We start from the raw sequence: 27834 nt of genomic DNA, 5'->3' as shown, positions 1-27834 counted from the left end.
CTGGCAGGGCTGGCTGTCCCTTCTTTGGGGCTGAAAGGAGTTCTTGCCTCTAATTTTAGTATCATTTGGCACTTCAATCATTTAAACTCTTAGACATCACAAAGTAAGGTAACTGTGCCTAGTGGTATCACATTGATGTGGGTGAGGGCTGGAGGGGTTTAATTCTCTGACTAAAGCTTTTCAGATGGTCTTCAGTATGTTTTGCTTAAAAATATTCCCTCAGTTTTCTGCCCTGGCTCAGATCTTCTCTGCTTGTCTGCAAAGTTCAAGTGAGAGGCCCTTGAAGTTTGTGCAGCAAAGGCTTGGAAAGGTGCACTGAGGTGACCCCACAGCATCACTGCAGGCCCTGAAGGAGAGGAGGTGCCTGTGCAGCAAAATGTGTGATCTGCCAAGAGGAGCCTCACAGTGTGTCTGGACACAGAGCAAATGTCATTAACATTCTCCAGACGAAAAGTCACTCGTAAAACTTCAGCTTTGGGCTGAAAAGCTGCAGGGAGGTGCTGCTTTTTAAAATCTTAATGCTTTTTTAATTTAATGTCGACTTCATGCAGATTTAGAAAGTTAAATGTTTGAAAGGTCCAGATGCCTCCTCAGTCGGGGCTGGTCCTGCAGAAGCCACTCCTCCTCTGCCAGCTTTTAAACCAGGACTGGATGCCTGGGATCTCTGAGCTTGTTCTGTGCCCTGGCATCGAGCTGCTCCTGCCCAAACCCGGACAGAGGGACCAGGAGAGCCCAGAGGAGCTGCTGTAGGTGAGAAACTGCCTTCAGTTTGTGCTCTTGGTCACCTGGAAGGGCCAAACCTGATGCCCCAGGCTCCTTCCTGGCTGAAGGGTGCTCCTCCCTCCCTGCTGTGCCTGCTGCCATCCTCCAGCTCAGGGAGTGACAGAGACCCTTTGGGTGTGTTTTGAAGGACTGAAAAGCTGAGGAGTGAGAGCTGAGTGCAGCAAAGGGACTTCCAAACTCCTCTCGTTTTGCTGTAAAGCAGCAGAAGGCTTTGTAGCTGCTCAGGTGGGTGTGGGGGATGTGGCAGTGGTTAATTTAAGCCCTGTCCAAGGAACACTTTTACACCCTGGGAGCAAATAACCCCCTCTGCCCTCCCGTTACTCTCCCCAGCTGGTTCTCTCTGTTAAATGGTTCTGGTACTAAATTAGACCTAGGGCAGTGTATTAACCTCTGCAAAAAAGTCTTTTTTACAGGTTTACACTCTGTTTGTTCTTTTAGTCAGCAGCCAGCATGTTAACATCTCTTCCTTCTCAAGGTGATGCCAGCAATGTATTACCACCTCTGATTTAAGTTTTGGGTTTGGAAGGAAGCCACGTGAAAGAAAGATGATCTTGTAGCATGTACCAAATTGTAAGGAAAAAGTAGCAATAATTTCAAGGTTAAATCTCCCAGGAGAAGTGCATTTCCCCCCTGCCTGAAGATGCTGCTGCATTTCCTTTACATGCCCGGGTGGCTGATGAACCTGCTCAGTTTTTGTGCTGCTGCAAGGATTTTTTTACAGCAACAACAAAGTCAGCACTGAAATTTAACCCGGGGTGGGGGGGAGGGGAAATCTTCTGTGTAGGTTTTATAAATTTCTCTCGTTAGGTGAAAAATATAGAGAAAATGAGTGAGGGAAAGTACTGAGCTGTAATGGCAGCAGTTTTCACAGGAGTGCAGCTTTGGGGGTGTTTCCTAAAATCTGATGAGGTGAGATTACTGAAGCCAGTGTTTCTGAGCATCAGGTAGAAGCAAGTCATACCACATGTAGGATTTTTTTTGTCTTTATACTCTCATATATGATAAGTTTTTTTGGGCACTTTTAATATGTTTTTTATAGTTTCTGGGGAAATGATGTCCTGAACCTTGTTTGACACTGTGACAACAAAACAGTCAAGAATATTGGAGCGTTTTGAGACTTAGCACAACCTGGCATTGATTGGCTTTGTTCACTCTTTGTTGCTGATTTACAATGTAGAGTTATTTGAAGCCTTGCAGAAATTTGAAATTTAAAAGTTAATAAAAGGGCCTGGTTTCACCCAGAGATGAGGAACTGTAGGACCAGCTTTAACTGCTTGCCTTTCACCTCCAGCAGGAAGGTTCCTGTGGGCAGGAGGTATTTCTGCTCCCATGGACAAAGGTCTTCCCTTCACCATCTGTGTGGTTACAGCCCTGCTGCTCCTGAGGGAATCGAGCCAGGCAGGTGAGGAGGATGATCCAGAAAGGTTGGCTGTACCACATCTGGTTTAGTTCTTTTTTAGAGTGTTAGTCCTTCCAGTGTTTAACTCCTAATGCTTGCAGCATCTTGTCCTAATGTGAACCCTGATGTGGGACTCTGAAAGTCCCAGGATGCTGCAGGAGCCACCTGCCCCTGGAAGGCAGGGCATGCCCAGGGGACAGGCCAGTGGCCATGGAAGGGGTCCCTGCCACCAGCTCGGCCTTGGGGCTGCACTTGGGTCCCTCGGGGGCCTTTCAGGAGGTCTCACAAAGGGGCTTTGAGCAGCTGCACCCCTGGGGGAGCTGCAGCCTCAGAACACGCTGTTGTCTTCCAAGAAACCCCACAGGTCTTCAAAAAGGGGCCTCAGAAAGCTGTTACTGGCTTTAATGAGTTTCCAAAGGGAGACAAGAGAACTCCTTTGTGAAGATTTCCAGCTCCCATGGAGAACTGTAGTGGAGAGGGGAAAAACAGGTTTTGTCTTGCAATAATGTAGAGTTCAGCACGAGGCCAGAAAATGCAAACCCAAAGGAGGAATAATAAATACCTAATGAATGAATAAACTGTTATATTTAATGAAAAACTCTCAGCTTTTGCTTGAAAGAGTGAAAACACCCTATTTTTTTTATTATTTTTTTTTTAATCTCGAGGGATTTTTGGCTTTTACACTGTGCATTCTTTGATGCCAAAGAGCAATGCTAAGCATATTCTAGAAAAATCATCCTGGGCAATTAATGAGCCATATATTGACCAGATTGTGGTTTTAATTGTGCATCTCAGATGCAGAACCTGTCACTTGTAGGGGAAGGGAGGAGTAAGAAAACCCAGTGCCTTGGAACTGGATGGTGAGGAACTTCTGGCTGTTCCTGGGGCTTTTCCTCAGGGCAGGAATGGGGGAATCAGCTGTGTGAGGAAGCAGGAGAGCTGGTGTTTCCCCTCCTCGGGGAGGGCAGCAGGGAAACACCAGTGGACTGTGCAGGATCCACTCCCCAGTGGGTGGGGGACAACCAGAACCTCCTGCAGCCCCACTCTGCCTGTTCTGCCTCTGCTCCCCTTTGTGCTGGGGAGGAGGAAACAGCTCAGGAGCCTGGGAGTGAAGGGTGAATGTTCTTTGTTTAGGTGCACAATGAAATGCCACTGTCTGTAAGTGAAAGCCTGGCAGGGATCTGATTTTGTTGTGGTGTTTTTGCAGGAGCTGGGAGGAATGATGATGCTGTGAGTAAGGTACGTGGAAGTTCACTGGTGCAGAGCTACTAATGAAGGTGTAGGTGCCTTGGTCTTACTTCAGAAGCAGATGTGGTCATGTTTTAAATGCACTGCTCATGGATGGCTGTGTGTCTGTGCTTTCCTTTTGTATCTTGGGTCAGTGTTCACCCAGAAGTGAATCCATATTTCCTTGCCTCCTGTTCTCAGGTTTCCTACTGTTCTGTGTCTCCTGGAATTGCTCTCTAATGAGACCTTAATTGACGTGAATTGATCTCTTGGTGTCCCAGTTTAAATGAGACAAGGGTCTTTTGCTGAGGATGAATTAGGAGGAAAAGACCCAAACTTCTCTTTCCAAACAATTATAAATCCAAAATTAAGAGGCTCCAATTGAAGGAAAACAAATTATGGAAAAGGGAAAATAACAGCCCTTTATTAAAAGGTATGTGTGTATTAACAGGAACACGAAAAAAAAACTCAAGTAAAATAACTAAGTAATACTCCTATACCCACCAATAATCCCCTTCAAGAACAAAACTGATAAACCGGCAAAAAAAAGAAATAGTTCAATTTCTTGCACCCTTTGGTGCTGTTCCAACCACAGTCAGCAGGGGGCGCCGTCGGGTCACTGGAGATGCAAAATTTGTAATGTCCTGTACCATTCACCAGGTGGCGCTGTTGGGTCACTGAAGGTGTAAAAAACTTGTAGTGTCCTATTATAGTCACCAGGTGGCGCTGTTGAATCACTGAAGGAGTTGAACTTGTAATGTCCAGTGCCCGTCACCAGGTGGCGCTGTTGGATCCTTGGCTACACCGGGGGAGGGGGAGGGGGGAACAACAGCAATAAAACAGAAAGTTCTCCCAATGGAAGAAAACTCACAAACTTCAGCTGATTAGGGTCCGTTGTAAGCAGAGCTTGCAGTCAGCCAGAGGTGAGCCAAGAGCAGCCGCCAGAAACTCCCCTCCGACAGGAAAAGAAACAAAGGAGCCCGGCAGTGTCTGCAGCCCGCAGCAGCCTCTCACCCCGGCAGTGCGAGAGAGAGAGTGTCTCCTCCCCCCCCAGTCTCCACCCCCTTCCAGTCACACACCAGCCAACTCCCCCCTTCGTTGTCAAGGAGACAAATCTCCATCGTTAAGGGCTCTGGGTGATTCTTTTGTTCAACTAAAATGGCCCATCACAGAGCACACACACAGGCAGGAGGAAAGGAAAGAAAAATTCTTTGCTAAAAATACGAACTATGACACTTGGGAAGGCTCTGCCACTGTCTGAAGAGTTGTAACATTTAAAGTGATTTTTATTCGGACCAGGCACTAAAAGTGCAAGTCCTGTGACCTGTTCCTGTCAGGGAGCAGCAGTGTGAGGTCACTGCAGCTCGGGGGGAGCTTTAGAGCTGGTTGAACTCACACACCCCTGACACCCCCAGGCTGCAAATGAAGCCCCAGCCTGGTGGGACCACGTCTGGGGTTTTGAAATCCAACTGTTCCTTCCTTTTTTGGTTTGCAGGGCATTGACTCAAGGGGACAAGCTGAGGGGCTCCCAACGCTGACTGTCACCACAATCCTGGTAAGGCAGTGACACACAGACAGGGGCAGAGCTGGAACTGCACGGGGCCTTTTTTCCCCCCAATATATTTACAGGTGGTTTTTGGGCTGGCTTTGACACTGATGCCCCTGTTCCTCACAGAGTGTTTCGGGGGCTGCCTCAGGGGTAGAGGTGCAAACTGTCAGTGGTTGGCAGTGGGAGGATTTGAGGCTGTCACAGCCCACACTGGGCTGACAGTTGTGTCACTGCTGAGCCACAGCCCAGGTGTGGGTTACCTGGGTGCTGTTTCTGTCCTGCAGTGGGAATGATGTAAAGCTCACACGTGCAGGGACAAAACCAGGCTCTAACCCCCAAATGCATCACCCTGGGCTCCAGGCAAGGGCGAAGCAGCAGCTGCAGTGAATTTTCTGATCCTTTGGTCAGGCCCTGCCCAGCCTGTGCCCCTCACCTGAGGCTTTGCTGGGCCAGAGAGAAAGTGTTTGGCTTTCAGCCTGAGAGTTTCATTCACCTGTGTGGGACCTGCTGGCTGCAGGTAGGGGGGACTCCAGGGGACGTCCTCCAAGTCTGGAAATGTTGTCCCTGCAACAGTGTGGAGAGAGGGCTTTGGGGAGGGCTTGGTAAACAGTGTTTTAACTCCCCACCAGTGGCCCTGCAGGCTGTGGGGGGGTGTTGTGGCTGTGAGGGTGCTGTGGCTGTGGGTGCTGTCGTGGCTGTAGGAGGATGCTGCAGCTCTGTGTTGTCCCCCTGCACAGGAGGATCCCTACGTGATGGTGAGGGGGGCAGAGCTGGAGGGGTACTGCATGGACCTGCTGGGGGCCCTGGCGGAGATGCTGCGCTTCCAGTACCGCGTGAAGGTGGTGGGGGACGGGCAGTACGGAGCAGTGTCCGCCGGCGGCAACTGGACCGGGATGATCGGGGAGATCCTCAGGAGGGTAACGGCCCCTTCTGCTCCAAACACAGATTGGAAACTGAGGCACAAGGAGACAGTGGCCAAGGCAGGAGAGGATTGCTGCCCCAGGGCACTCCTAGTGCAGTGCAGTCTGTCTCAGAGGCTGCCCAGTGTTCCTCTGCAGCCCTGAGAGACCGGTCAGGCCTCTTGGCAAAACTTACCTTGGACTTGATCCCAGGGTGAGACTTGTCCCTTGCAGGATGGCAATAATGCCTCGGGCTCTTCCAGGAAGGAAGGGTTACCCCATGAGGTGCCACTCCCTGTGGCTGATGTTCTGTCAGCTTTCAGTTAAACCTCTGTGCCCCTCTGAACTCCCTCTGTGCCCCTCTGAACTCCCTCTGTGCCCCTCTGAACTCTCTCTGTGCCCCTCTGAACTCTCTCTGTGCCCAGCTCCGAGCTGTGCCAGGGAAGCAGCTGTTGGAGGGACAGAGCTGCTCACTGGCTGGAGGGTTGATGCTCTCCTCTCTCCTCCTGCAGGAAGCTGACATTGCAGTGGCCCCACTGACAGTCACTTCAGCCAGGGAAGAGGTGGTTTCCTTCACCACACCCTTCCTGCAGACTGGCATTGGAATCCTGCTTCGGAAGGACTCGGTCTCTCAGGAGATGTCCTTCTTCCACTTCCTGTCTCCTTTCAGCAAGGAGACCTGGACAGCCCTTTTATTTGCTTATCTGCTGACGTGCTGCTGCCTCTTCCTTGTCGCCAGGTATGACTGAATTGTTTCATGGAGTTCCAGGCAGGGCTTTCTCAGCAATGCAGAGATTAGTTTTTAAGAGAGTAGCAGGAAGCATTTTGCTTTGAGGAACCGTCTGTACAGGTATAGTAGCAGGGCTCAGAAAGCTTAAGTCCTGTCAGATTAAGCCAGCATTAAAAGTAGGATCTCTCCAGGAGGAACACCAGATCCCTTGATGTGGATTATTTATATTTTTCCTGAATATATTTATATTTATATTATTTATATTTATATTTATATTTATATTTATATTTATATTTATATTTATATTTATATTTATATTTATATGTTAAACCCTGAATGTCTGGGTTTATCCTGTCATTTTCCCCCAGACTGAGCCCCTGTGAATGGAATGAGCCAAAGAATGAAGAGAACCACTTCACCTTCCTGAACAGCCTCTGGTTTGGAGCAGGAGCACTTGCCCTGCAAGGTGAGCTGGGAGGGTGCAGCAGCTCTGGGAGCAGTGGGGTTTCTAAGCTGCTGGTGTATCCAGCTCCATCTGTGCTGTGCTGCTGGGGGAAAAGGTGTCCCAATAGGGACACTTGGAGCACTAAACCTGCCAGTTTGGGGCTGTGTGATTATAGACCTGGGGCTACCTCTGTTTGGGGAATGTTTTCAGCTGTAACAGCTGCAGTGCCAAGCCAGCCCTGGCTCTGGTGCTTTGACCAGTGTGTTGTTTGTTGGTGCTTTGGGCCACTGATGTTGTTCAGCTCTGCCCTGCAGCTGCTCAGACCAGCACAGAGGGGCTTTGCAGGCTCAGGAGTAGCTGCAGGGCAGGGTTTGCCATTTGGCCTTTAAATAAAGGGAAGTTTTAACCGTAAAGCTCTTGGTGCCTCTCCCTGCACACACCCCTCCCGTGGTTCCTGTCCCCGTGGTGCAGGAGTGACGCCGCGGCCCCAGGCGCTGTCGGTGCGGGTGGTGGCCGTGGTGTGGTGGCTCTTCACCCTGGCCCTGCTCGCCGCCTACATCGCCAACTTCACCGCCCTGCTGAGCTCGGGCAGCGAGCAGCTCCCCATCCAGACCTTCGAGGACCTCGTGAAGCAAAGGAACCTGGAGTTCGGGACTCTGGAGGGCTCCTCTACCTTCTACTTCTTCAAGGTGCGGAGAATCTCCCTGTGCACACATGCCCAGCTCGTGCCTTAGAACAGCCTCATCACTATCAGTTTTCCTGGAATACTTCAAGTACTGGGATTGTTGTTCTGTTCATCTCTTCTCCCCGCTTTTCTCACAGAAAAGCAGGCAGAGAGAGCTCCATTTTTATTGTGTGTTCTCCTTTAGAGAGCACCCATGCCCTTCAGGGACTGTCCCCCTGTGCTTTGAGCAGGAGGTGCTGCCTGTGACACTCGTGCCCCGGTAACGCCGTGTCAGGGACAGTCTGTGCTCCCCGGGGCTCGCAGAGGGCTCGAGGGGCAGTGCTTTAAGTGCTCTTGTTCTCCAGATTGTTTTATAACCCCTGCACGTACATGCACTTTTTGTTTCCCACCTCGATTTGACACCTGGGTTTTTGGGCTGCAGAACTCCAAGAACCCCACCCACCAGATGATCTACGAGTACATGGAGAAGAGGAGGGAGCACGTGTTGGTCAAGACCTACCAGGAGGCCGTTCAGCGCGTGATGGACTCCAACTACGCCTTCATCGGGGAGTCCATCTCGCAGGACCTGGCGGCCGCCCGGCACTGCAACCTCATCCGGGCCCCCGAGGTCATCGGCGCCCGGGGCTTCGGCATCGCCACCACCCAGGGTGAGTCCCTGTGCCCCACACCCCTGCCCCACGGGGACAGGCTCTGCAGGGCCACGCTGGGGTAGCCAAGGCCAGGGGATGGACAGACAGAACACACGTGGCCCCAGCAGGGTCACTGGCAGGGAATTCTCACTGGCACCAACTCTTTCTCTGAACTGTCATAACCAAATGCCCCCCTCTCCCTGGGGTGTCCTGGATTCCCAGAGGTGTTTGCTTTTGCCTTGGTCCCAGGAATGCCGAGCTCCCACTGCAGTGAGCAGTGCACAGGTTGCTCTTGTGGGGCCCGACTGCTGCTACTTCCCAAAGCACCTTTACCTATCCTTGTCCCACAGGCGTCCCCTCACCTCTGTGACAGCACAGGGTGCTTGGTAGTTGTGTTCTGGGAACCCCTGAACAGGGCTGGCCCCGCTGGGTCACCGACAGTGTAACAGTGGCCGGGATCTGCCCCATCCCTCTCTCCCTCTCCATTTGCAGCCTCCCCCTGGACCAAGCCGCTGTCCATCGCTGTGCTCAAGCTGCGGGAGCTGGGGGACCTGGACTACCTGCGCAACAAGTGGTGGGAGAGCAGCTGCCTGCGGCACAGCCGGGACCGCTGGGGCCCCCTGGAGCCGCCGGCGCTGGGGGGGCTCTTCCTGGCCCTGGGCGTCGGCCTCGCCCTCGGCGTCCTGGCGGCCCTGGCAGAGCTCTCCAACAGCAGCCGCCTCACGGCTGGGCACGCCAAGGTGGGTGAGGGCTGTGCCGGCCCCTGTCCCTCCAGGGCTGCACCTCCACTGCTCCTGCTCCTCCTCAGAGGGGAGGGAGGCCGTGCCCTGTGCCCTGTGTTCATCCCTTAAAGCACCAACATTTCACAGCTGGGACTGTGGGATGATTTTGTAGCCTGAACAGGGGAACAGTAATAAAACAGCCCCTCCCTCCCCCCCAAAACTGAGTAGAAACGTTTCCTGTAGTCCCAAGCCATCCAAACTCATTCCAGCGTGCTGCGGGTTACAGAGGACAGCAATGATCAGTAACGAGTTTATTCTCAGTTATGGCTGTTCTTCAGTCATTTGACAAGCAGGAAAAGACACGTAATGAAACTGCACCAGTGTCTGAGTGTGCCCCTGGGTGCTCCTGCTCCCCATCCATCCCAAGGGCTGGGCACATGGAAAAGGGATCCTGTGACACAGAATGACCCACCCACCCCCTTCTCCCCTCCCTTCTGTCTTTCAGAAATCTTGTTGCTCTGTTTTCGTACAAGAGATCTGCACCCGCCTACGTATAAAAGAAAAGGCCAGACCCAGCCAGGAGTCGTCAGGGAAGGCAAATGCTTAGGAATGTTGTGCTGAAGGGCCGGGCCTGCGATAGGGTTGTACCATGTTCATGTCCTAGGAGCTGTGTCAGTGTAGAAAGATGTTTTTCTGCTAGTCTAGAGTAGTGGTTTTCTAATTGCACACAGAGCACTTCTGGAGTGGTGGTGGAGCTGGATGCAGAGGGAAATCGAGTGGCTTGGAAGAATTTGAAATTGGTACGGGAGGGAGTGGAACTGTGACAAACAAGGGAGTGAATGGCCTGGTAAAAGGGAACTGAGCTGGCCAGTGGTGGATCCATGTCTAGGTTAGGAGTTTACCCTGTAAGTCCATAAATGCCTGTAGGAGCAAGTGACTGGGGACAGGTTAATGGGAAGCCTCTGCTACTAATTAGTGTGTGAGGTGCAATCTGGGAACATTAAAGCTCTTGCCTGACTGTTGTGATCAGCAACAACAGCTTAAGCATTTCAGCTACAAATAGCCTCTATTCCCTCTCTGAGCAGGAGATGCTGGTTGTTGGGAAGATCATTCCTGAATCAGTGCTGTTTGTAACCCCAAACAGGCCCTCCCTGCATCCCAACCCCAGGAAGGGGAGCCCCTGCCACTAAGGAACCACTGGAGTTAAGGAATTCCAGACACGGCCTTGTCCTTTTTCCCTTCCCAGCACAGGATAAGGGTCACTGTTTGGTGACAATGTTTAGTTCTAGTTAACCTACTGAGGATGAGGGTTGACAGTGGAAATCCAGCAAGACTAGAGCAGGGAGTCCCCACCTGCTCCTGGGAACAGACAGGGAGAGCAAGTGCTGGGAAATCAGGGCTGGTTCTTATCTCAGCCCACAACAGCTCCAGCTCAGACACAGCCTGAGCAGCATCTGTGGGGGAGAAGGTGGATCAGTCCTTCCATCAGCTGAACTGCACAGAGCAGGAGAGATTTAGGTAAGTTTAAAAGCTGAAAATGCAATGTCAGGTTCACTTAGCACTTAAAATCTATTTGGTACGTGCCCTGTCACTGCTGGCAGAGTAGGCAGAGATGTATAAAAAAGGTTTCATTGACATTTAAATATATTTCTATATGAATGTCTCACAGAACAAAAAAATAAAGTCTTTTCATCACAAATACTGCAGCATTAAAATAAACACTTACCAAAATAAACAATGAGTGATATACATATATATGTATTTGAGTGTGTAGACTATAGAGTGAATCATATTGTTGCTTTTTTCAGTCACAAAAGCACAATATAAATACGGAATTTCCTGTGAACTCTTTTCCCTGTTGTAATAAAAATACATTCTTTACAGTTAAAGTAAAACTAGTGCAAGTCCATCCCGTGCTGCTCCCAGCCCATCATTTACATGGCACTTCGTACTTGAAGATGACACTGAAGATCTTGCCCCCGAGGCGGTCGGCGAGCCACGAGTTCTTGATGACGGCCAGTTTGAGGCTCTCGCACCTCAGGGCCGCGTAGTAGTTGGTGTGGATGGCCCTGCCCATGCCCTCGATCACCACCAGGTCCGTGTTCCGCTCCCGCACCAGCACCGCCAGCCCCTGGTCCAGGCGGCTGCAACGAGGGGGGGTCAGGGCCACACACCCCCCAAACCACCCCTGCCCCTCCACCTGCACCCCAGGGCTGCTCCAGGGGCTGCTCCAGAGCCAATCCCCGACCATCCTGCAGATGAGGGACACAACAACCCTGCCCTCTGCCCACCTACCTCAGATCCAGGCATGGAGAGCTGGAGCCCGTCTGAACCAAGAGCAGCTTCTCGTCCCTCAGGGCAGAGCTGTTTGTCAAAAAAACAGACAAAACCTTTCAGCAGCTGCTTCAGCAGAGTCCTGCACATCTGGGAACGAGCCAGAGAACCAGGAATATCGAAGCCTCCTTGGCCAAGGCTTCCCTTCCTGCTGGGACTTTGCCGGGAAGCCCCCTCTTTCCTTGAGCAGAAGGGTTATTGAGTGAGCCCCGTGTCCTCTCCCAGGGACAGGCTGTGTGTGACAGGGATGGGTTTGCCTCTACTAACACACAAAAGTTCTGGTTGAGTAGCCTGAGCACTTCTCAGGGAAGACACGGACAAGAATTACAATTATGGGCCGTCAGGAAAGATCCAATTTCTACATTTTTCACCTTAACAAAAGCAAACCCTCTGCCTTGGCTTTTGTCCAGGCTGCAGATTTCAGGCACTAGGAAACCCAGTTCACTGTGGGCTCGGTGAGTGCCAGGGACTCTGTTTTCCCCCCTGGATGACCCCGTTCCTGCTTACTGGATCACGGGGTCCATGGCCGCGATCCGCTCGGTCACGATCAGGGACTCGCTGTAGGTGACGTCGTTGAGGGCAGGGCCAGAGTTACAAGCCAAAATAACCTGTGGGAAGGTGGCAGGAGAGTTCACAGTGAGCCCCTGGAGTGCCAGATGTTTGAGTTATTCCCAGTTTTTGGCACAGAGGAGCCAATCTGAAGCGTCCTGCTGGGAAGGCAGCTCCACCCTCCACCAGTTACCAGAGCTCCACTGCCCAGGAACTCCCGAGGAAAACCACTCACCTCTGTCCCTCTAGAAAGGAGCTCTCGGACAAAAGGAAAGACTCCTAAAATTATGTCTATTCCACTGTTATCTGCGAAAATTAAGGCACATTTATGAGGAGGACCCTCCTGCAAGAGAAAACCAATGCATTCAGGATGGAGCACAAGTCACTGCAGAACAGTTTGTTATGTACAGCTCCTCGCTCCACGAGCCCCCATCTGTACCCTCAAACACTCGAGCCTTTGGGTCTCTGTAGCAGCAAAGTCCCAGCACAGACTGGGACAAACAGGAGGAACTGGGTCCCTGCTGGTGTCTTTGCTCAGGTGTCTAAAACACCCCGGGTTCCTCTGCTGTGCTTGAGACAGGGCTCTCAAACTCCAGCAGTAAAACCTGCACCTGCCAGCTGGAGCAGGCCCAGCTCCAGGGCCAGGCCTGTCACCTGTCTGGGCCTGCAGGCCCACTGTCTCTCCGAGAGCGTGCTGGAAGTCAGGACCTACCTTGGTGGGTGTTTAAAGCCAGCCTGGTGCTGGCTGAACAGGATTCCCTTCTGCCAGGAAAGGGCAGGATGGACTGCTGGGGGCAGTAACATCCTAAAATGAAAAGATATTGCCTACTCTCCATTAACCTTTTCATTTATTCCTAATCTGATGCTATGAAACTCAGTTCACACCAGCAGAAGTGAAGGACACTTAATTCCTAATAAAAACCTGACAGGACAGTGCTGGAGGTTCCTCAGTTATCCCTGTGACACAAGATTAGCTGATGCTTTGCTTTAGGAGGTAACACATAATGATCTGCCAGAGTCTGCTCATCCCAAACCTTTGGGCTGCATTTCCAACTGAGAGATTTACACAAAGACACAAGAGTGTTTCAATTAACCTTAATTAAACACTAATAGAGATCACATGGGGAAAAAAAAAGCTTTGCTAATTGATAAGTTAATTACTTCCAACAGGCTCCTACATTAATGACAGTTTAGACTGGCTACTCAGAGGGAGGAACAGCCCAAGTGCCACATCTGGCCCCAAGTTTTCAAACTCAGGGATCTGGTTGTACAGAAATAGTCCCTTGTAAGGAGGGGACACGCTGTGGTGCCTCTGGAGCAGCTCCAAGAGCAGCTGGGCTCCAGTGCTGCAGTTCCTGTGGGACTCAGAGAAGCACCTGGGCTGGTAACCAAGTGTCAGACTAATCCCCTTATTCCTTTCTTCATGGTGAGTTACTGGGACTGTGTCACCAGGGTTTGTTCTGCACTGTCTGAACGGTTTGTTAGATGTGCTAAACCCCCAGGATCAGTCAGGTGGTTTGAGGATGGAGGTATTTAATGTGTGGGTGAAGTGTAGTGTCCTACCTTCAGTCTCTGCAGCCACTGGCTGTAGGAATCTTCCAACCAGGGACGTTCTGTGGCACAGACAGAGTTGGGTCAGCATTTCTGACAGGCACTGATTCTTACAAACAGTCACTCTGCACACTGTCAGAGCAGTCTGTCCCTGACAGGGACAGAGCCCTTAATGGAGCTCTCGGTGCTGAGGCTCCTGCTCAAGGAGGGAGCTCTGCAGGATTTAATTCCCCTGGAACACAAACAGGAACATTCCACCCAAACCCTGGATCTGTATTTAGATAACCCTAACAAGTACTAATGTTTCCTTGTCATGTGGGCAGCAGAACTGCCAGAACAAACAATCCCACTCTCTTCTGCTCCCTCATTTACACAACACCCAGCTCCAACCACCACCTGGATCCCCCTGTACCTTGTAGCTTTGACTTGGCTTCTTCAAATCCGAACTGTGGCTCAGACTCCAGGACACTGCATCAGGAGAGAAATAAAGAGGCCACAGTTACACACCTTCCCCTCACACCACTGTAATTCAAACATTCCTACAGCAGGTGCTCAGCAGTTTTACTGCACTGGTTATTCTAGGGGGGGGGCAGGATTGGGAAACAGACACTTTGTGCTCATGTTAAAGACAAAAGGCTCAGCTGGACGTTCAGTTCGAGTTCTGATGCTGACAGGAAAATGTACAGCTGCCTGCCAGAGGCACAGGGTGCAAATGGAAACCTCCCCTCACACAACACTTGGGAGCAAACATCCAACACTTGACTAAGGTGAAACGCAAACTCCAGTTACAGTTGGATTGGTGCACTTCAAAAAACCCCAAAAAAAAACATAGCAGGACATTCTGTAGCTTAAAAGGTGCTGTTAAAATATGCAACACCTACTCTGAGACTGCCTTTGCTCCCCAGTCGAAGACATTCCCTGCCAGGAGTCCTTTCACCAGAGCAAACTGCCTCTCCTCCCAGCCCAGGGAATCCAGGGACTCTATTACACTCTGGAAACACTTTAAGGCTATTCCATTTTCTTTCTGCTTTACCTGTAAGACAGACATGAAATGCTAGTTTGTATCAAAAGCTTCTTACCCATCCTTGGCTGTCTTCAGTCCAAGAACATGTTCAAGCACCTCCTCTACATTTGTGGCCTCTCATGGACTGACAAGTTACTACTATCAGTGTGCTTAGGATCAGGGAAAAGCTTGCCTGGAATTCTAATAAAAATCATTCATGTGTTGTCCACCCTGTGAGGCAAGAACTCACCTTGGAATAGGGGTCTGGAAAGTTGAACTCGTTTAAACAGTGTTCCCTTGTATCCAAGAGACTCCTCACTGTCAAGGTACCATATGCACTGGAAAAAGAGAGAAAAAGAAATCAACTACTTCAAACAGAAAAAGTTCTCCTTCTCTACTTCCTCCTGAAGTCACAGCACCTCACACAAGCACTAAAGCTAAAAGTCTCATTGCTAAACCCTTGCTCTAAGGGGTAAATCTATGATACAGATTATTTAAATACAGGGAGGGGGAATGTTCAGAGCAAGGCCAGACACTTGAATTAACCTGCTGCCATTTTTAATAACCACGTACAAACTTTTAGTAATGAATTTCCTGCCAAGATACAATTTCTCTGTTCAATTCCAACACAGGAAATCCAAAAGCTCTGTGCAGAGGACCTGATGTTAGACACAGCAACTTGCTGCAGCCTTCAGCCTGCCTGGCTTTCAGTCTCTGCTTCACAACCTGCTTGGCCCTGGCTGTCTTTGGGCGTGCTGTCTCTCTGGAAGCAGCAGGTGCTGCCAAAGGGAAGGTGAAGGCACTTACAAGGGCTGCTGCCTGAGCGTCTGGAGCTTGTTCCAGTATTTCTGCCGGAACTTCTCCGCTCTCTCCTGAGCATCCACGGAGTCTGGCTGGCTGGCTGCCGCTCGCTTCGCCACCTGGGACGGAAATGGGGCAGCACTGGAGTTACCAAATTAATTCTTCCTCCGTGTGACTGCTCTGAAGTTCAGCCTGAGAAATAACCCCTCCATCTGCAGCCCTGCTCAGTGCCTGGGGCCCGTCTGCTCCCTCCCACTCAGCGCCTCCCAGCCTTCCTTCCCTGCAGCCACCAAAGAGCAATTTTAATGCCCCTTCTCCCAAAAGATTTCATTTTCCAGACTGTACTTTCAGAAATCAAACACAAGTTCTAACTGTTTATAGGAGGGGAAAACAACAAATGCACACACACACACAGAAGGAGAAGCAGGCAGAGCTGTAACAGTGCACATCGACCCCTTGTGTTCTCTCTTTGTTTACTGCAGGGACCGACTGAACCAGCCCGAGAGCAGAGCACTCCTGTGGGAGTCAGCTGAGCAACTCCCATGGACAGTGGCTGTGAGGCAGCAGCACCGTCCCCAGAGCAGGAACAGGTCAGGGATCTCTGGCCTTTGGTTGTGTAACTGTCCTGCTTGCAGCCCTGTACAGAGAGGTGTAGGTGCTATCAAAGGGAGAAAATGCTTTGAAAGCACCATTAAAAAAGGGAAAAAAGCACCACAGGAGAGGAACACTTCTGCCTTTGAAGGTGCCAAGCGTTTCCTCAGGAGCCTGGGCCAAAGTCAGGAGCCTCTGTTGCAGCAAGAGGGGCTGCACTTGCACACAGAGGGGTGACACAGCAGCAGGATAAACAGGATAAACATGCTGGTTCACAGAGTTATTTGCCAAATACCTGTGCCAGTCACAGGACTGTTGTGTGACACTCACCCCATCCAGGGCCTCCTCGAAGCAGGTGAGCCAGTATTTTCTGGCCATGGCATCATCTGTGAGGTCAACAGTGTCTGGGATGTAAGTGGAGGGGTCTTTCAGCAGTGGCAGGTTCACAAGTGGTCTCTCCAACCTGTCCATTTCCAGCATGTCAAACTGAGTGCCAAGGGAAAGGGATTGATTACAAGTCATTCAGAAGTGGATTCAGAGCAAGTTAAACAAGTACATGGGCTGTCAAAGTCCAGCCACAGTTAAGACGGACAGACTTGCAGACAGTTTATATTATTTATCCATGTCCATCCTACAGACAGAAATCATCAAGTTTTATGCCAGTTTTCCTGTGAAATCAGAATTACTGCACTGTCAGTGTGTTTGAGAGATGACTGGGCTTGTGCTCTTCTGTCCCATCATCTGTCTTCTCACAGGAAGTGAATTAATGCTCCTTAAAGACAGTGGAACATCAGATTGCAAATTCTGAAGTGTTTCAGCTGGAGCAAAATCCAGCTGCTTCAGAGAAAGGGCAAGAGACAAACATTCCCCCCTGGTTTGGTGAAGGACAACAAGACCAAGATGGTGAAGGAGAGTAAGACAAAGTAGCAGCCACAGTCTGTTCTATGAGAGTACACCAAACATCACACAGGACACAAGACAACATCACAGGACTCCAGACACCAGATCAGTCACTTCTCTGGGCAAGCAGGAGTCCCAGGGCTGCAGAATAATGCCCTATTCCCACACCACCACTGCTAAGAGAACACACACAGCTCTAGAAAGGACCCCACATACTGTACCACTCCGTGTTCTCTGCATGGGGTAAACATCAGGTGATGTGCTCATAAGACCAGAACTCCCAGCATAATTCTCTCCCCAGCTGTACTGGTTTGGATCTAGAAAAGAGAAAGACAGAGACACACATAATCTGAAAATAAAACTGGAAGTACTCCTGTGAGTGAGTCTAGAGCCAGCACCCCTGCTGAGCAGCTGCCTCACTGCACAGGCCAGCTCCCCTCCTCTTTAACAGCAAACATCATTTTCCCCTCTAACCCCCAAAAGAAATGTTCCAACCACTCCGTGAATTACCTGCTCCAAAGAGCTTCAACCTGAATGAGACAGGAGACAATTTAAGTTCTACAATCGTTATTTCTAACCCTCTTTCCTTGTTATTAACCAGCATGCCTTCAAAGCACTACGACTGAGCACAATTTCTTGCTTCTAAATCTGGATCCCTTATTGACAAAACAGAATTACAGAACTCTCAAAGCACAATATAAGTTTCACAGAAACACTGAAGTTACTTCTAGATTTGTTTGAGAAAAAGTTTAATGAGCTCAGGTGTACAGAACATGCTGCAGAAGCAACGTCTCTCATTCCTCTGCTTCCTTGCCCATCCTTAGGAAATAGGTATGAACAGAACTCCACATCCACTACTCTGAGGTGTATTTGATACTACAACTGAGTACCATTAACAGCCCCACTCTCTGTCCCACTGTAACTAAGGTACTGCCTGGCTTGCCAGTGCATTGACAAGGGAAAAAGAAAACTAAAGTGGCAGAATTCCAGCAAAGCTCCCTGATTCTGAGGAGTGCTGGACAGGAGGGTCTCATCTGTGAGGCTTTTTGCTCTCATATGGACGCAGTTTGGAGATGCTGGTCTTCCTCAGCACATTTACTGAATTCAGAAGTGGCTTCTTAAAGAGGTGGAAAGCTCTCCAAACCCACATTTCCCTGGCAGATTTAGAGTTCTGACTGCTCTTGGCAGAAGTGCAAAGAAGAGAAGAGCCCGGTCCTGCTGCCTTCTCAAAGGTGAGCAGGAAATCCAGGGAGAAATTAGGATGTCCCTGCCAGAATGTATAAACCCAAAGCCCAGCATCTGTGTTTAGTAGTGCCAAATGTATTTATTTAGGCAACAGCTTACATGCAGCCTCTCGAGAGAAACTTGGACAGTACACTGACATTTCAGAACACAGCATATACAGAACAGAGCAGTGCTGTACTTACTGTCTTGTTCAGCTCCTTTTAAAAATGCCCCAATGGCTCCCAGGTAGCCTTCATGTCTCAGGAACAATGCCTGAACCTCTCCCTGCCACAATATGAAACATTGCAATTGGATGGTCCCTGAGGGCTAACAGGTACTTCTTTGTCACTAGTTTTACACTTAAATTTAATAGAAACAACTAGAAGATGGCAATATTCATTTTGTGCTACATTCTCACACATTCAGTAACTTTAACTGGTGCTGCTGAAGGAGCAGGGGAGGAGCTGCTCTCACACATCACTGCAGTTCTTACCCAGCTGGACACATGCACGGGTGGGCTGTGCTGAGGCTGCACACCAGAGCACGGGGAGCCAGGGCCTGCCCTGCACCAGCCATGAATATTCAACTCCTCTTGCTTGGACAGGCTGGAAACACAAGGCCATGTGATTCCCAGGTTCAGCGTGTGCCACTGCCTCCAGCACATCTGAGACACTGCTCATGGCCCTTATTTCATTGCTCACCAACAGACAGAACTGTGTGCTGTCCCTAGGCAAGAGCTCCCCATCCAAAGAGTTTAATTGTCCATATAAAGTCCAGGAATGCTGGGCAGAATCCCCCACCCTGCAGCAGGGCCCCTCGGCTGCCCCAGCCTTCTCCAAGGCAGCCAGCAGGGACTGTGGGAACAGCTCACCTGAGGGGAGCTGCAGGAGAACAGCAGCTCCCAGGGAGATTTGGACTGGATTCAGAACTGCTGATAAAGTGACTCTGACATGAACCTAAAGCTGTGGTTTTGCAGTAATTTTCTCAGAACCCAAAGTTTTGCAGAAAGGGAACACAATGTTGGAACAAAAGGGGAAAAAGCATACAGGGGTCTCTTGCCTGAAGCACTGAGATGGGAAAAATGGTGTCATCTACTCTATAAAATTCCAAAAGTGCAGGAGCTAATCTAGCTGTAATAGTCATTAATGAGCTTTTGGACTTGACCTTTTTTCTAGTGAAAAATCTTCAGTATTCTCCACAGCTTCAAAACCTGCAAGGAACTTCAGCTTGGTTGACTTGGGGTTTGATTATTTTTAACAACAAACAACAAAACCCCACCGATGCCAACTGCTGTCTGAGCAGGACAAGCCCACGCTGCAGGCCCTGAGGGTGGGAAGGTGCAAGTCAGCAAGAGGAATTGAATAATGATGGTGGCTATCTAAGAACACAGTGAAAACTCATCACTGGGCAGCTACGAGACACTGTCAGTCAAAAATGGTAACAGAGGGAGGGAGGGAGGGAGAAAAAGGGCTGGACACAACTCCCAGGCACTTCACAGCGATTTCACCCCTCCCACAACACAGCCCTGCCTCACCTACCTAAAGAGCAGCCCTCTAAGCTTCACTTCATGTGCAAATGCACTTATTAAAGCACCTAAACATCCTAGAGAAAGGACTAAGCAGGTGGCTTTGCTGCAGGCCAGCCTCTGCCCCCTTACCTTGGAGAAGAAGTTGATGCTGTAGGTGATTGTGCGCATGGTGACGGGGTGGCCCCGGATGAAGAACCCTCCAAAGTAGATCTTATCCAGGTTGTGCAGTTTGGCATAGAGGCAGGCCAGCTGGCCAATGTCATTGCTGATCATGTGCAGTAAACTTTTGGCCATATCTTCTTTGGAAAACTCTTAAAGGGAAGGAACAGTAAATCAAATGAAACGCAGCTGAGGGAGCTCCCATGGACTGTGCTTTTCTAACCAGGAGTCTGCAGCTGGGGGAAGGAAAACACAGCTACGTCAAACAAGGACTGGGCATTTGGCTGCAGGTATCATGAAAAACAAACTCAGTGTCTGTGAAATATTTCTTGGAAAAAAAAAACCTGCTGGAAAGGCCAACAGGAAATGGCAAGAATCCATTTCTTCTCTCTAGGAACCACAGACCATCAGCCTCGACCTGAGTCGCACTGCAGGCATTTCACTGTAACACTGAAAAGAAACTGCAACTTATAGCAAATCCCTGCCACAGGGCCTTTCTGGAGCCCAGAAACCACATCTATTTCCCACAGGAATTAATCAACCCTGGACTAACCAGACTCCTTTTTTCCCTAGACAGGCAGTCCCAAACTGAAAATTCGAGTGTCTGCTTGTAAAGCAGTACCCGATAACCTTTTTAATCCATGAAACATTATGCAGACAAAGCACAAGGTCATGAGAAGGGCTGTGATTGTTTTCAGCTCTACCCCTTTAGATGACTCTAAAGGTGACTCCAGGGGCCAGGGGAGGCGGCTGGGCAGCTGTTGCACCCCAGTACCTTTGTCTGCCGTCGTGGACTTGCCGAAGCTGCTGGCGATGAGATTCCCGCTGAGCCCCAGGGTCTGGTAGGCCCCTCCATACACGTCCTTCACCAGCATGTCCACGTTGGTGTGCTGTCCCTTGGAGGCCAGCTGCAGCAACTCATCAAACTTCTGAGGGGGAGAAGCACAGTTACCACAGCTGTCCTGGACAGCCAGAGAATCTTGCTCATAAGCCCAGGGTATTTTTATTGATCAAAACCAGGGGGGTCAGCTTGCCTTATAATTAACCCTGCCAGAATGAAGTCAGAAACACAGTAACTAAGAGGACACGGAGTTATGTTTCCTTGAAGCATGAGAGAAAAACAAAAAGTTTGAGAAGAAGAGCCTCAGTGTGCTTTTACTGCTGCAGAATGTGTTAATGTCCCTGAAATTAAACTTGCAGGCAAGCTGCATTATCCCAATACTTAATTTATAACTCTGCTAATTTGAATTTCTTCCACAAAATCAAGACAGAACTAAGAGCAGGCACTGTCATGTTGTAAGATTTCTTCTTTAAGAGCATCAAACAAAAAGCACAGAGCAAGCTGTGTCCTCCCTTTGACATTTTCTTATCTGGTGCACAAGGAACTGCAGCTTTTCCTACACTGCTGACATTCAGGACACTCGTTTAAGGCACGTGGCTCTTTGGGACAGGAGAGACCAGCATGATGCAAGAGCTGAGGAGAGCAGCACCAACATTCTGAGCTTCCTCTGAGCATTCATTGAATCCCATTTAGAACAGACACCTGGCTACCTTTGTTTTGGTGAGCAGTGCTCCAAGACCCCAGAAGGTTCCACCTCCAATTGAGCTCCCTCCAATCCACTCGAATTTGTCTTCTGATTCTACCTGTCAATCAAACAAGGCAGATTTGTCTGGAAAGCCCTGGATAACTCTGAACACACAGACAGACATGAGAGTGCAGGGTTTGGAACAGTGCAATTACTGTAACTATTTAACTGTGCCAGTGGCAGGTGAGAAGTGCATGTTCCACATGCTTATATCACAAGCAGTTTTTGAAATCTTTGTATTTAATTCCTGGCCAATAATCCTAAATATAGATATCAAATAGGGTCCCATCAAGAGTGTGACAAAACAAACACAAAAAAAATCACTTTGATCTGACAGCCTTTGTCCTCACCAGGTAATGTAAGAACTTCTCTAAACACCAAATCAAATCTGATTAGGAAGAATGTGATTGAAATGGAAAAACATTCATAACTCTGTAACAGAAATAAATAAAAACAATTTTTTTTTAAAGGCATTATTTTCTTTCTAAACCTTGCACTGCCCAAGAAGAAACAGTAAGATGTTTGAGATCACCTTTATCCAGTTCCCCAATAAGTCCCTTTAGCAACCACTCACCTTCACTATAGAAACCCCCGAGCCAATATTCACCAGCAGGTAAGGGAAAATGTTTGGGTGGTTTGTCTGGAACCGGAATTCCGTGTCCGAGTCCTTCTGGTAGGCAAACACTTCATGGGGGATGTTCCTCAGCACAAAGTTGCACCCCTTAATTAGGCAGGTCATTACATCTTCCTTATCAACCCTGAGGGGGAGGAAGAGCCTCAGGTCAGTGTCCCAGCCCTGCTGATAAACCCGTTTGCTTTTGCAGCAGCAGTTCACCCACAACTCCCAAACGGGGATTTCACAGCGGGTGGCAGAAGGCCAGCTCCCTGAGACAGGAATCCTGCTCATCCCAGTGCTGCCCTCCCGGCCAGGCTGGAGTTGTGTTACACAGTAACTGCACTCATGCTGTCCCTACAAATAATGCTGCCCCTCTCTGGCTCCTGTCCTCCCTCCTGCCCTGTCCCTGCACCGCTGGAGAAAGTAGGTCAGGAAGCTGAGCTGGACATCAACCTAAGGAAACAATTCCCCACCATGGATTAATCGTCTAGTGCTCTTCCCCTGCCTTCTAATAAAGGACAAAAGGCCTCCTCAACATTTCAGCACCTGCTTAGGACAGATCCAAGGGACTGTGGGGAGCCTACAGCTGGGATTAGCAACCACAGGAGAAGAGACTGCTCACAAGAGCAGCAGGATTCACAACAGGCCATATCCCGAGGCAGGAGTCTGGGAATGGGATATGTGGTTTAGATAAGATGAATGATAAGTCAGCTACCACTTAGTGACTTCTGTGTCTATGTACTGCCACTGACTTATGGGAAATTCTTACATGAAATGCCATAATAATAATAATGGCCAGTCTTCGCGAGCGAAGATCCGGGGAAGGTCTTTCCACCTTCCAGCCTGCGCATTGGATTTTTTAGGTGAGACACAGTGTGCGCGGAACTGAGCCCACCCTTTAATCCTAAGGTTCATCTGCCGGGGCCAAGCGAGCTTGGACGGTGGCAGCGAGGTCCTCAGGACGTAGGTGGGTTGCCTTTAAGGGCTAACGAGCCCCACCTGCCCGGGAGTGGCCCTGACCGGGAATCGAACCCGGGTCTCCGCGGTGATAGCGCGGCGCCTTTACCCCCTAGACCACCAGGGGCTCATGAAATGCCATAAACCCTGTGGAAAACACACAGACACACCTCGGTGACTACAGAATGCTCTGTGAGTGTCAGGGTGGAGAAGGTGCTGCTGTCTGGGGACCAACTCAGAATCTCATCACCACATGAAAACCAAAACCAGCAGGAGAAAAGAAGGGAAATTGCCTGTTTGTCATGATTAATTGATCCTTGTCTTGAGTAACCGCTAAGTTAGTAACAGTCAGTAAGGTACTGATGTGGGCTGGTGTGAACAAAAGTTACCAGAATCCCACCTATCAGGAGAAGAAAGTAGTTTGCACAGGCAGTGAGAAAGCAGCTGAGCACAGACCCTCAGGGGATGAGGAATGCACTGCACAGGATCACGGCCTTGAAGTTCCCCCCAGTAACACCAGGTAGTGTTTAATACTGGGGTAAATTAATGGCATTTTTTTCTATAATTGCAGTAGAGTTTTAGCATATGGTGTTCGATATTGCTGTTTGAACAGCGAATTTCTGATCTGCAAATTCATGGGGCTGCCCTCTAGCCTCCTGTAAGCCTGTGCATGGAGTTTAGGTAGGAGGTATACAGTGACTGTACCACATTAGTTCATTCTGAGCATGCCCAGGAAAATGTTAGAAGCTTTTGGAGTGGGAGGAAGTCAAATCCTTCATGGAAAAGAGCTGGGATAACGCCCTGCTTTCCTCTCTTCCCTGCCCCCTGTGAGCTGGCTCAGCTCCTGCCCTCCCTCTGTCAGCCCCTGATACTGTTATCTCGGGGCAGCTCCTGCCCTGAGCCAGGGCCGGGCACAGCCCTGCGGGGTGTGGGTGGCAAAGGGAAGGTTGGCCTCTAAAACCTCCCCAAAGAAGGAGTACATTCCTGTAACTGAGTTTAAACGGTTCCACTTACTTCAACCCCAACTTCTTCTCAATAAGATCTTTGAATTTATAGGCACCACCACCTGTAGCTTTGATGACTTTTGTCTCTGTATTGACAAGATGGTCTTTGATGAAATCTAGGCAGGTTTCAATGTAAGTGTTCTCAAATTTAATGAAGTGAAGTCGAGCTGTGATCTCTTCCTGAACAGATATTTCATACAAAGGTTCATTTTCTATGTCCTTTAAAAAAGAAAAGAATTTCTTAGCGATCTTTGAGAAACAAGGTTAAATGCTAAACTACTGAACATCAATACTTGTGCTTTTTTCCCTTCAAACCATGTTAATGCCATTAAACATAACACACAAAGCTCTGTCAGAGAAGGGCAGAGTTTCACAGGTCTTCATTCTCCTTAGGCTGAGATAATCAATTCTCCCATGCACCAGACAAGCATGAAACCTCTCTGGATGACAGAAGTTATGTCTATGTAGGAGTAGGGGTTTTTTACCACTCTTACCTGTCTGGGAAATAACTATTTCAAACACTACCTGGCAATACAAACACTTCCAAGAAGTTTCATATAGAACAAGTTATTAAGTGGGTTTTGGATAAGATTTCTGTTCTCCCCTGAGAAGCCAGTCCAGCACCTCACTCTCGTGAGTCAACCCCCTGCAGCTGATCCCTGCTGGAATTCTCACCTTTCCAGAGTGATCAAAGGATCTCACTCGTGCCACTTTGTGCTGCACAGTTGAATAATAAGCCAACTTGGTTAATGAGCCACCTGTTCACAAAGAGATGACACGTTATGATTAATGCCTCACCTTAAACCACAGAACTTATGTCAGAGTTCTTGGCTTTCCAGGTCTCCTCAGGTAAAGCCAGATACAATTAAGGTAAGTGCAGTGAGCCAAAGAAGCCCAGGCCTGGTTAACCCCCAGTGCCCCACGGAGGGAAAAGCTCCACCCGCTGAACTTGTGCCCAGTGGTGTGGGATGACTGAGGGTGAGCAGGGCAAGTTCTTAATCAGCCAGGCTGGTGCATGTAATGCCACGATTAACCTCGTCCACAAAGTTTCTGGAACCCCCAGATCTGCTGCTCACAGGAGGGTTGTCTCAGTGGTTTTGCCAGAGCTCAGCAATGAACCCTCGTGCACAATCAGTGTTTCAGCAGCAACACTTCAATAATATCCCTGTAATACTCTTAGCCCAGGACAAGTCTGCAAGTTCGTGGCTGGATAGAAGGTGACTCTGAGTGTACTGAGTAACTATTTTGCAAGGCTGCTCTTGGCTTTGGGGTAAAGAATGTTCAGAATGGTGTTTCTCAAGCCCAAAAGTGCAAGTCTGAGCAGAGCAGCGTCATCACCCTCTTCAGGCCTTGAGTCTGCTCATGGCAATAAAACTTTCAACTCTCCCCTGGAAACAGAACTCAGCCCCTTGGCCTGTCTTTGAGATGTAAAATTGAATTTCTGAAGTTACACTGAGTAACTTCAGTGTTTTCCACCACACTGCTGAGTGTTCCAGGCCTGAGGGTAACTGTGACCAGTTACTGGGTTAATGTTAAAGTCCTGAAGGTAAATAAAAACCTGGCAATGTCAGATCCTAAATAATGGTTAAATGTGGTGGCACTGCACTCTGTGCCTTATAATGATCAGGAAACAAATGACAACCCCTTGTGCTGATGATGGCTTTGCCTTCATGACAGCACTGTCAGCTCTTCCTCAGTGCTCCAATATTTTTATTAGGAAAATATTTGCAACATGTAGCCCGTGTTTGCTTTTTTTTTTTTCCTGACAACTTGAAGTGAGGCCAATGCAGAGCGACCAATGACAGACACTTAATAGTTGCAAAGCCAATAAAGCTTCCCTGCCCTGGGCTCTGATTTCAGTGTGCCAGCCAATGCTTCGGAGCTTCTGGTAAACAAAATGCACAGGCCGTTCTGCTGGTTCAGTGTGTAAAGGTGAGGGTGCTCTCAGCTTCCTTCCACCCCTCCGGGCCGAGGAATCACAAAGGATTGTTGGAATGTCACTTCTGTACAACACTGGCAGTGACACAACTGCTCCAGCGGTTCCCTCATCACCAGATGCATGGCCTGCAGGGCCATGCTTTATCCATTATCCCCTTCCTCTCCCAGTTTTTAAAGACTTAAATCCATGCAGAACACCAGCTGAGACATGTTGCCAGGTTTTATAACTAATCCCACAACTCTAATTCCGTGCTGACCCGCAGAAAGGGCCAGTTCCAGCTGTTATTTTAACAGCAGCTTCTGAAGGAGGGAAGCCGAGCAGACAGGTGACATGACAAGGTTGTTTATTGTGGTGCAGGTTTCCTTCCCACCCCGCAGTGAGTCTCCAGCACACGGAGCACTGTTAACCTGAGGACTCATGCCTTTTTCTTTTTTTTCTTTTTTTTTTTCCTGGCCTTTCTCCTCAATAGTTCGACTGACCTTGTAGCTGTAAAACAGAAGCAAAACGTGCGACCCGGCACCAGTGTGGGTGTGCAGGGAATGGCCGCTAATCCCTGCCCGGGTGAGCCTGTCCCCAGGCACTCAGGTGTCACCTGCCGCGTGTCCCCGTCCCTCGGCCCGGGACGTGCACATCGGGGCTGCTGTGCGCTCGGGGATAACGCGGGGGTTTTGGGGTGCCCGAGGCAGCTCCTGCTCCCCGCCAAGCCCCGCAGCCGCCCGGGCCGTGTCACCGCCGCCCTCCCCGGCCCTTTTCGCCTCTTCCCGGCCCGTTCCAGGCTCAGGGCCGGGGTTCGGCCGGGGGGCTCCGCACTCGGGCCTGGGGCGCTCTGAAGGGGCGCAGCCGCCGCCCCCCGGTCCGGCCGAGCTCCCCCCATTCCGCCGTCCCCGGGCCGGTCCGGCAGAGCCTCCCCCAGGTCCCGGTGCCCCGAGCGGGTCCGGCCGAGCCCCCCGTGCTCTGCCGGTGCCCCCGCCCGCCAAGGGCAGCCCCGGCCGGGCCGCCCTGCCCGCGGCCCGTTACCCGCGCGGGGCCCGCCGGGAGCTGTAGTTCCGCTCCCCGACCGCTCCGCGCCGGCGGCGGCCAGCGGGACTGTAACTCCCGCCGTGCTCCGCGCCGCCCGCCCCGCCGCGCGGCCCGCCGGGAGCTGTAGTGCGTCCCCTGCACCGCGCCATTCCCCGTGCGTCGCCGTGGACTACAAATCCCAGCGTGCCCCGCGCACGCCACCCCGGTGGGTCCCCTCAGCGGGGCCGCAGCCGCCGCCCGTCCCCCGCCACCGCCCCCTCCTCTGCGCCCCCACCCTCCCCCACGCCGCCCGGTTACCGATGTCAATGGCGAAGCGCTTGGCGTTCTCCAGGTTGCGGAAGATCTCGTCGGGCGGGAGGGTGATGCTCTTGTCCAGGCTGCCGTGGCCGCCGCCGCTCCCGCGCCCGCCGCGCTCCGCCATTTTGAACGCGACCCGCTCCCTCCCTCACCGCGGCCTCATCGTGTATGCAAATGTATGCGCATAAATCTGCATACTAATGAGTCCGGGGCGCGGGATGTGCGGGGGCTCCGCCCACCGCGGAGGGGCGGGGCTTGAGGGAGAGCGTGGGGGACACGGGGGGGACACAGAGACCCCCGGGATGGGGGGACACAGACACGGAGAGACCCCCGGGATAGAGGGGGACACAGACACGGAGAGACCCCCGGGATGGAGGGGGACACAGACACGGAGAGACCCCCGGGATAGAGGGGGACACAGACACGGAGAGACCCCCGGGATGGGGGGACACAGACACGGAGAGACCCCCGGGATGGGGGGGACACAGACACGGAGAGACCCCCGGGATGGGGGGACACAGACACACCCCGGGATGGGGGGACACAGAGACCCCCGGGACAGAGGGGGACACAGACACAGAGAGACCCCCGGGATGGGGGGACACAGACACAGAGAGACCCCCGGGGTGGGGGCAGAGACACTCCTCGGGGTGAGGGAGGGTGGGGAACGGGCACAGAGACCCCCGGGGGGAGCTGTCAGGGCCAGG

General features: G+C 50.7%; 2 protein-coding genes across 6 annotated transcripts; one reads left to right on the top strand and one right to left on the bottom strand.

The window, feature by feature from the left end:
• Window positions 1–607: 607 nt before the first annotated feature.
• Window positions 608–10806, top strand: LOC126643727 (probable glutamate receptor). 4 transcript variants are annotated; one of them, XM_050322315.1, is made up of 12 exons: window positions 626–750; window positions 911–1008; window positions 2078–2185; window positions 3390–3421; window positions 4905–4964; window positions 5696–5875; window positions 6370–6596; window positions 6956–7053; window positions 7504–7721; window positions 8139–8364; window positions 8839–9086; window positions 9574–10806. In XM_050322315.1, the coding sequence occupies exons 3-12, from the start codon at window positions 2113–2115 to the stop codon at window positions 9673–9675; spliced, it is 1464 nt and encodes a 487-aa protein (XP_050178272.1). In that variant the 5' UTR covers window positions 626–750; window positions 911–1008; window positions 2078–2112; the 3' UTR covers window positions 9676–10806. The 4 variants fall into 4 exon arrangements, with proteins under 4 accessions (XP_050178271.1, XP_050178270.1, XP_050178272.1 ...); XM_050322316.1 differs by having other exon boundaries at window positions 2075–2185; XM_050322314.1 differs by lacking the exon at window positions 911–1008 and having other exon boundaries at window positions 608–750.
• PANK4 (pantothenate kinase 4 (inactive)) lies at window positions 9923–27363 on the bottom strand. 2 transcript variants are annotated; one of them, XM_050322310.1, is made up of 19 exons: window positions 27128–27363; window positions 24547–24629; window positions 23882–24090; window positions 21869–22052; window positions 21260–21352; window positions 20484–20637; window positions 19679–19860; window positions 18225–18306; window positions 17014–17114; window positions 16228–16383; window positions 15313–15425; window positions 14756–14843; window positions 14384–14535; window positions 13915–13970; window positions 13515–13564; window positions 12187–12294; window positions 11910–12010; window positions 11364–11432; window positions 9923–11212 (listed from the first exon to the last, which is right to left on the bottom strand). In XM_050322310.1, the coding sequence occupies exons 1-19, from the start codon at window positions 27249–27251 to the stop codon at window positions 10999–11001; spliced, it is 2319 nt and encodes a 772-aa protein (XP_050178267.1). In that variant the 5' UTR covers window positions 27252–27363; the 3' UTR covers window positions 9923–10998. The 2 variants fall into 2 exon arrangements, with proteins under 2 accessions (XP_050178267.1, XP_050178269.1); XM_050322312.1 differs by having other exon boundaries at window positions 20484–20634; window positions 27128–27273.
• Between the last annotated feature and the right edge of the window lie 471 nt (window positions 27364–27834).

This window comes from Myiozetetes cayanensis, unplaced genomic scaffold, assembly GCF_022539395.1.
Source record: "Myiozetetes cayanensis isolate MyiCay16 unplaced genomic scaffold, myiCay2020 scf28, whole genome shotgun sequence".
In the NCBI taxonomy this organism is placed as follows: Eukaryota; Metazoa; Chordata; class Aves; order Passeriformes; family Tyrannidae; genus Myiozetetes; species Myiozetetes cayanensis.
This window is presented reverse-complemented; position numbering and strand designations above follow the sequence as displayed.

Bases quoted from the DNA above. Each gene is read 5' to 3' on its own strand.
- PANK4 (XM_050322310.1), bottom strand. From the start codon at position 27,251: ATGGCGGAGCGCGGCGGGCGCGGGAGCGGCGGCGGCCACGGCAGCCTG. The intron at 24,091-24,546 runs GTGAGAATTCCA...TCTTTTTTAAAG, and splicing joins CCTTTGATCACTCTGGAAAG to GACATAGAAAATGAACCTTT. The intron at 21,353-21,868 runs GTGAGTGGTTGC...TTTGATTGACAG, and splicing joins CGGGGGTTTCTATAGTGAAG to GTAGAATCAGAAGACAAATT.
- LOC126643727 (XM_050322314.1), top strand. From the start codon at position 2,113: ATGGACAAAGGTCTTCCCTTCACCATCTGTGTGGTTACAGCCCTGCTG. The intron at 3,422-4,904 runs GTACGTGGAAGT...TTTGGTTTGCAG, and splicing joins ATGATGATGCTGTGAGTAAG to GGCATTGACTCAAGGGGACA. The intron at 9,087-9,573 runs GTGGGTGAGGGC...TCTGTCTTTCAG, and splicing joins TCACGGCTGGGCACGCCAAG to AAATCTTGTTGCTCTGTTTT.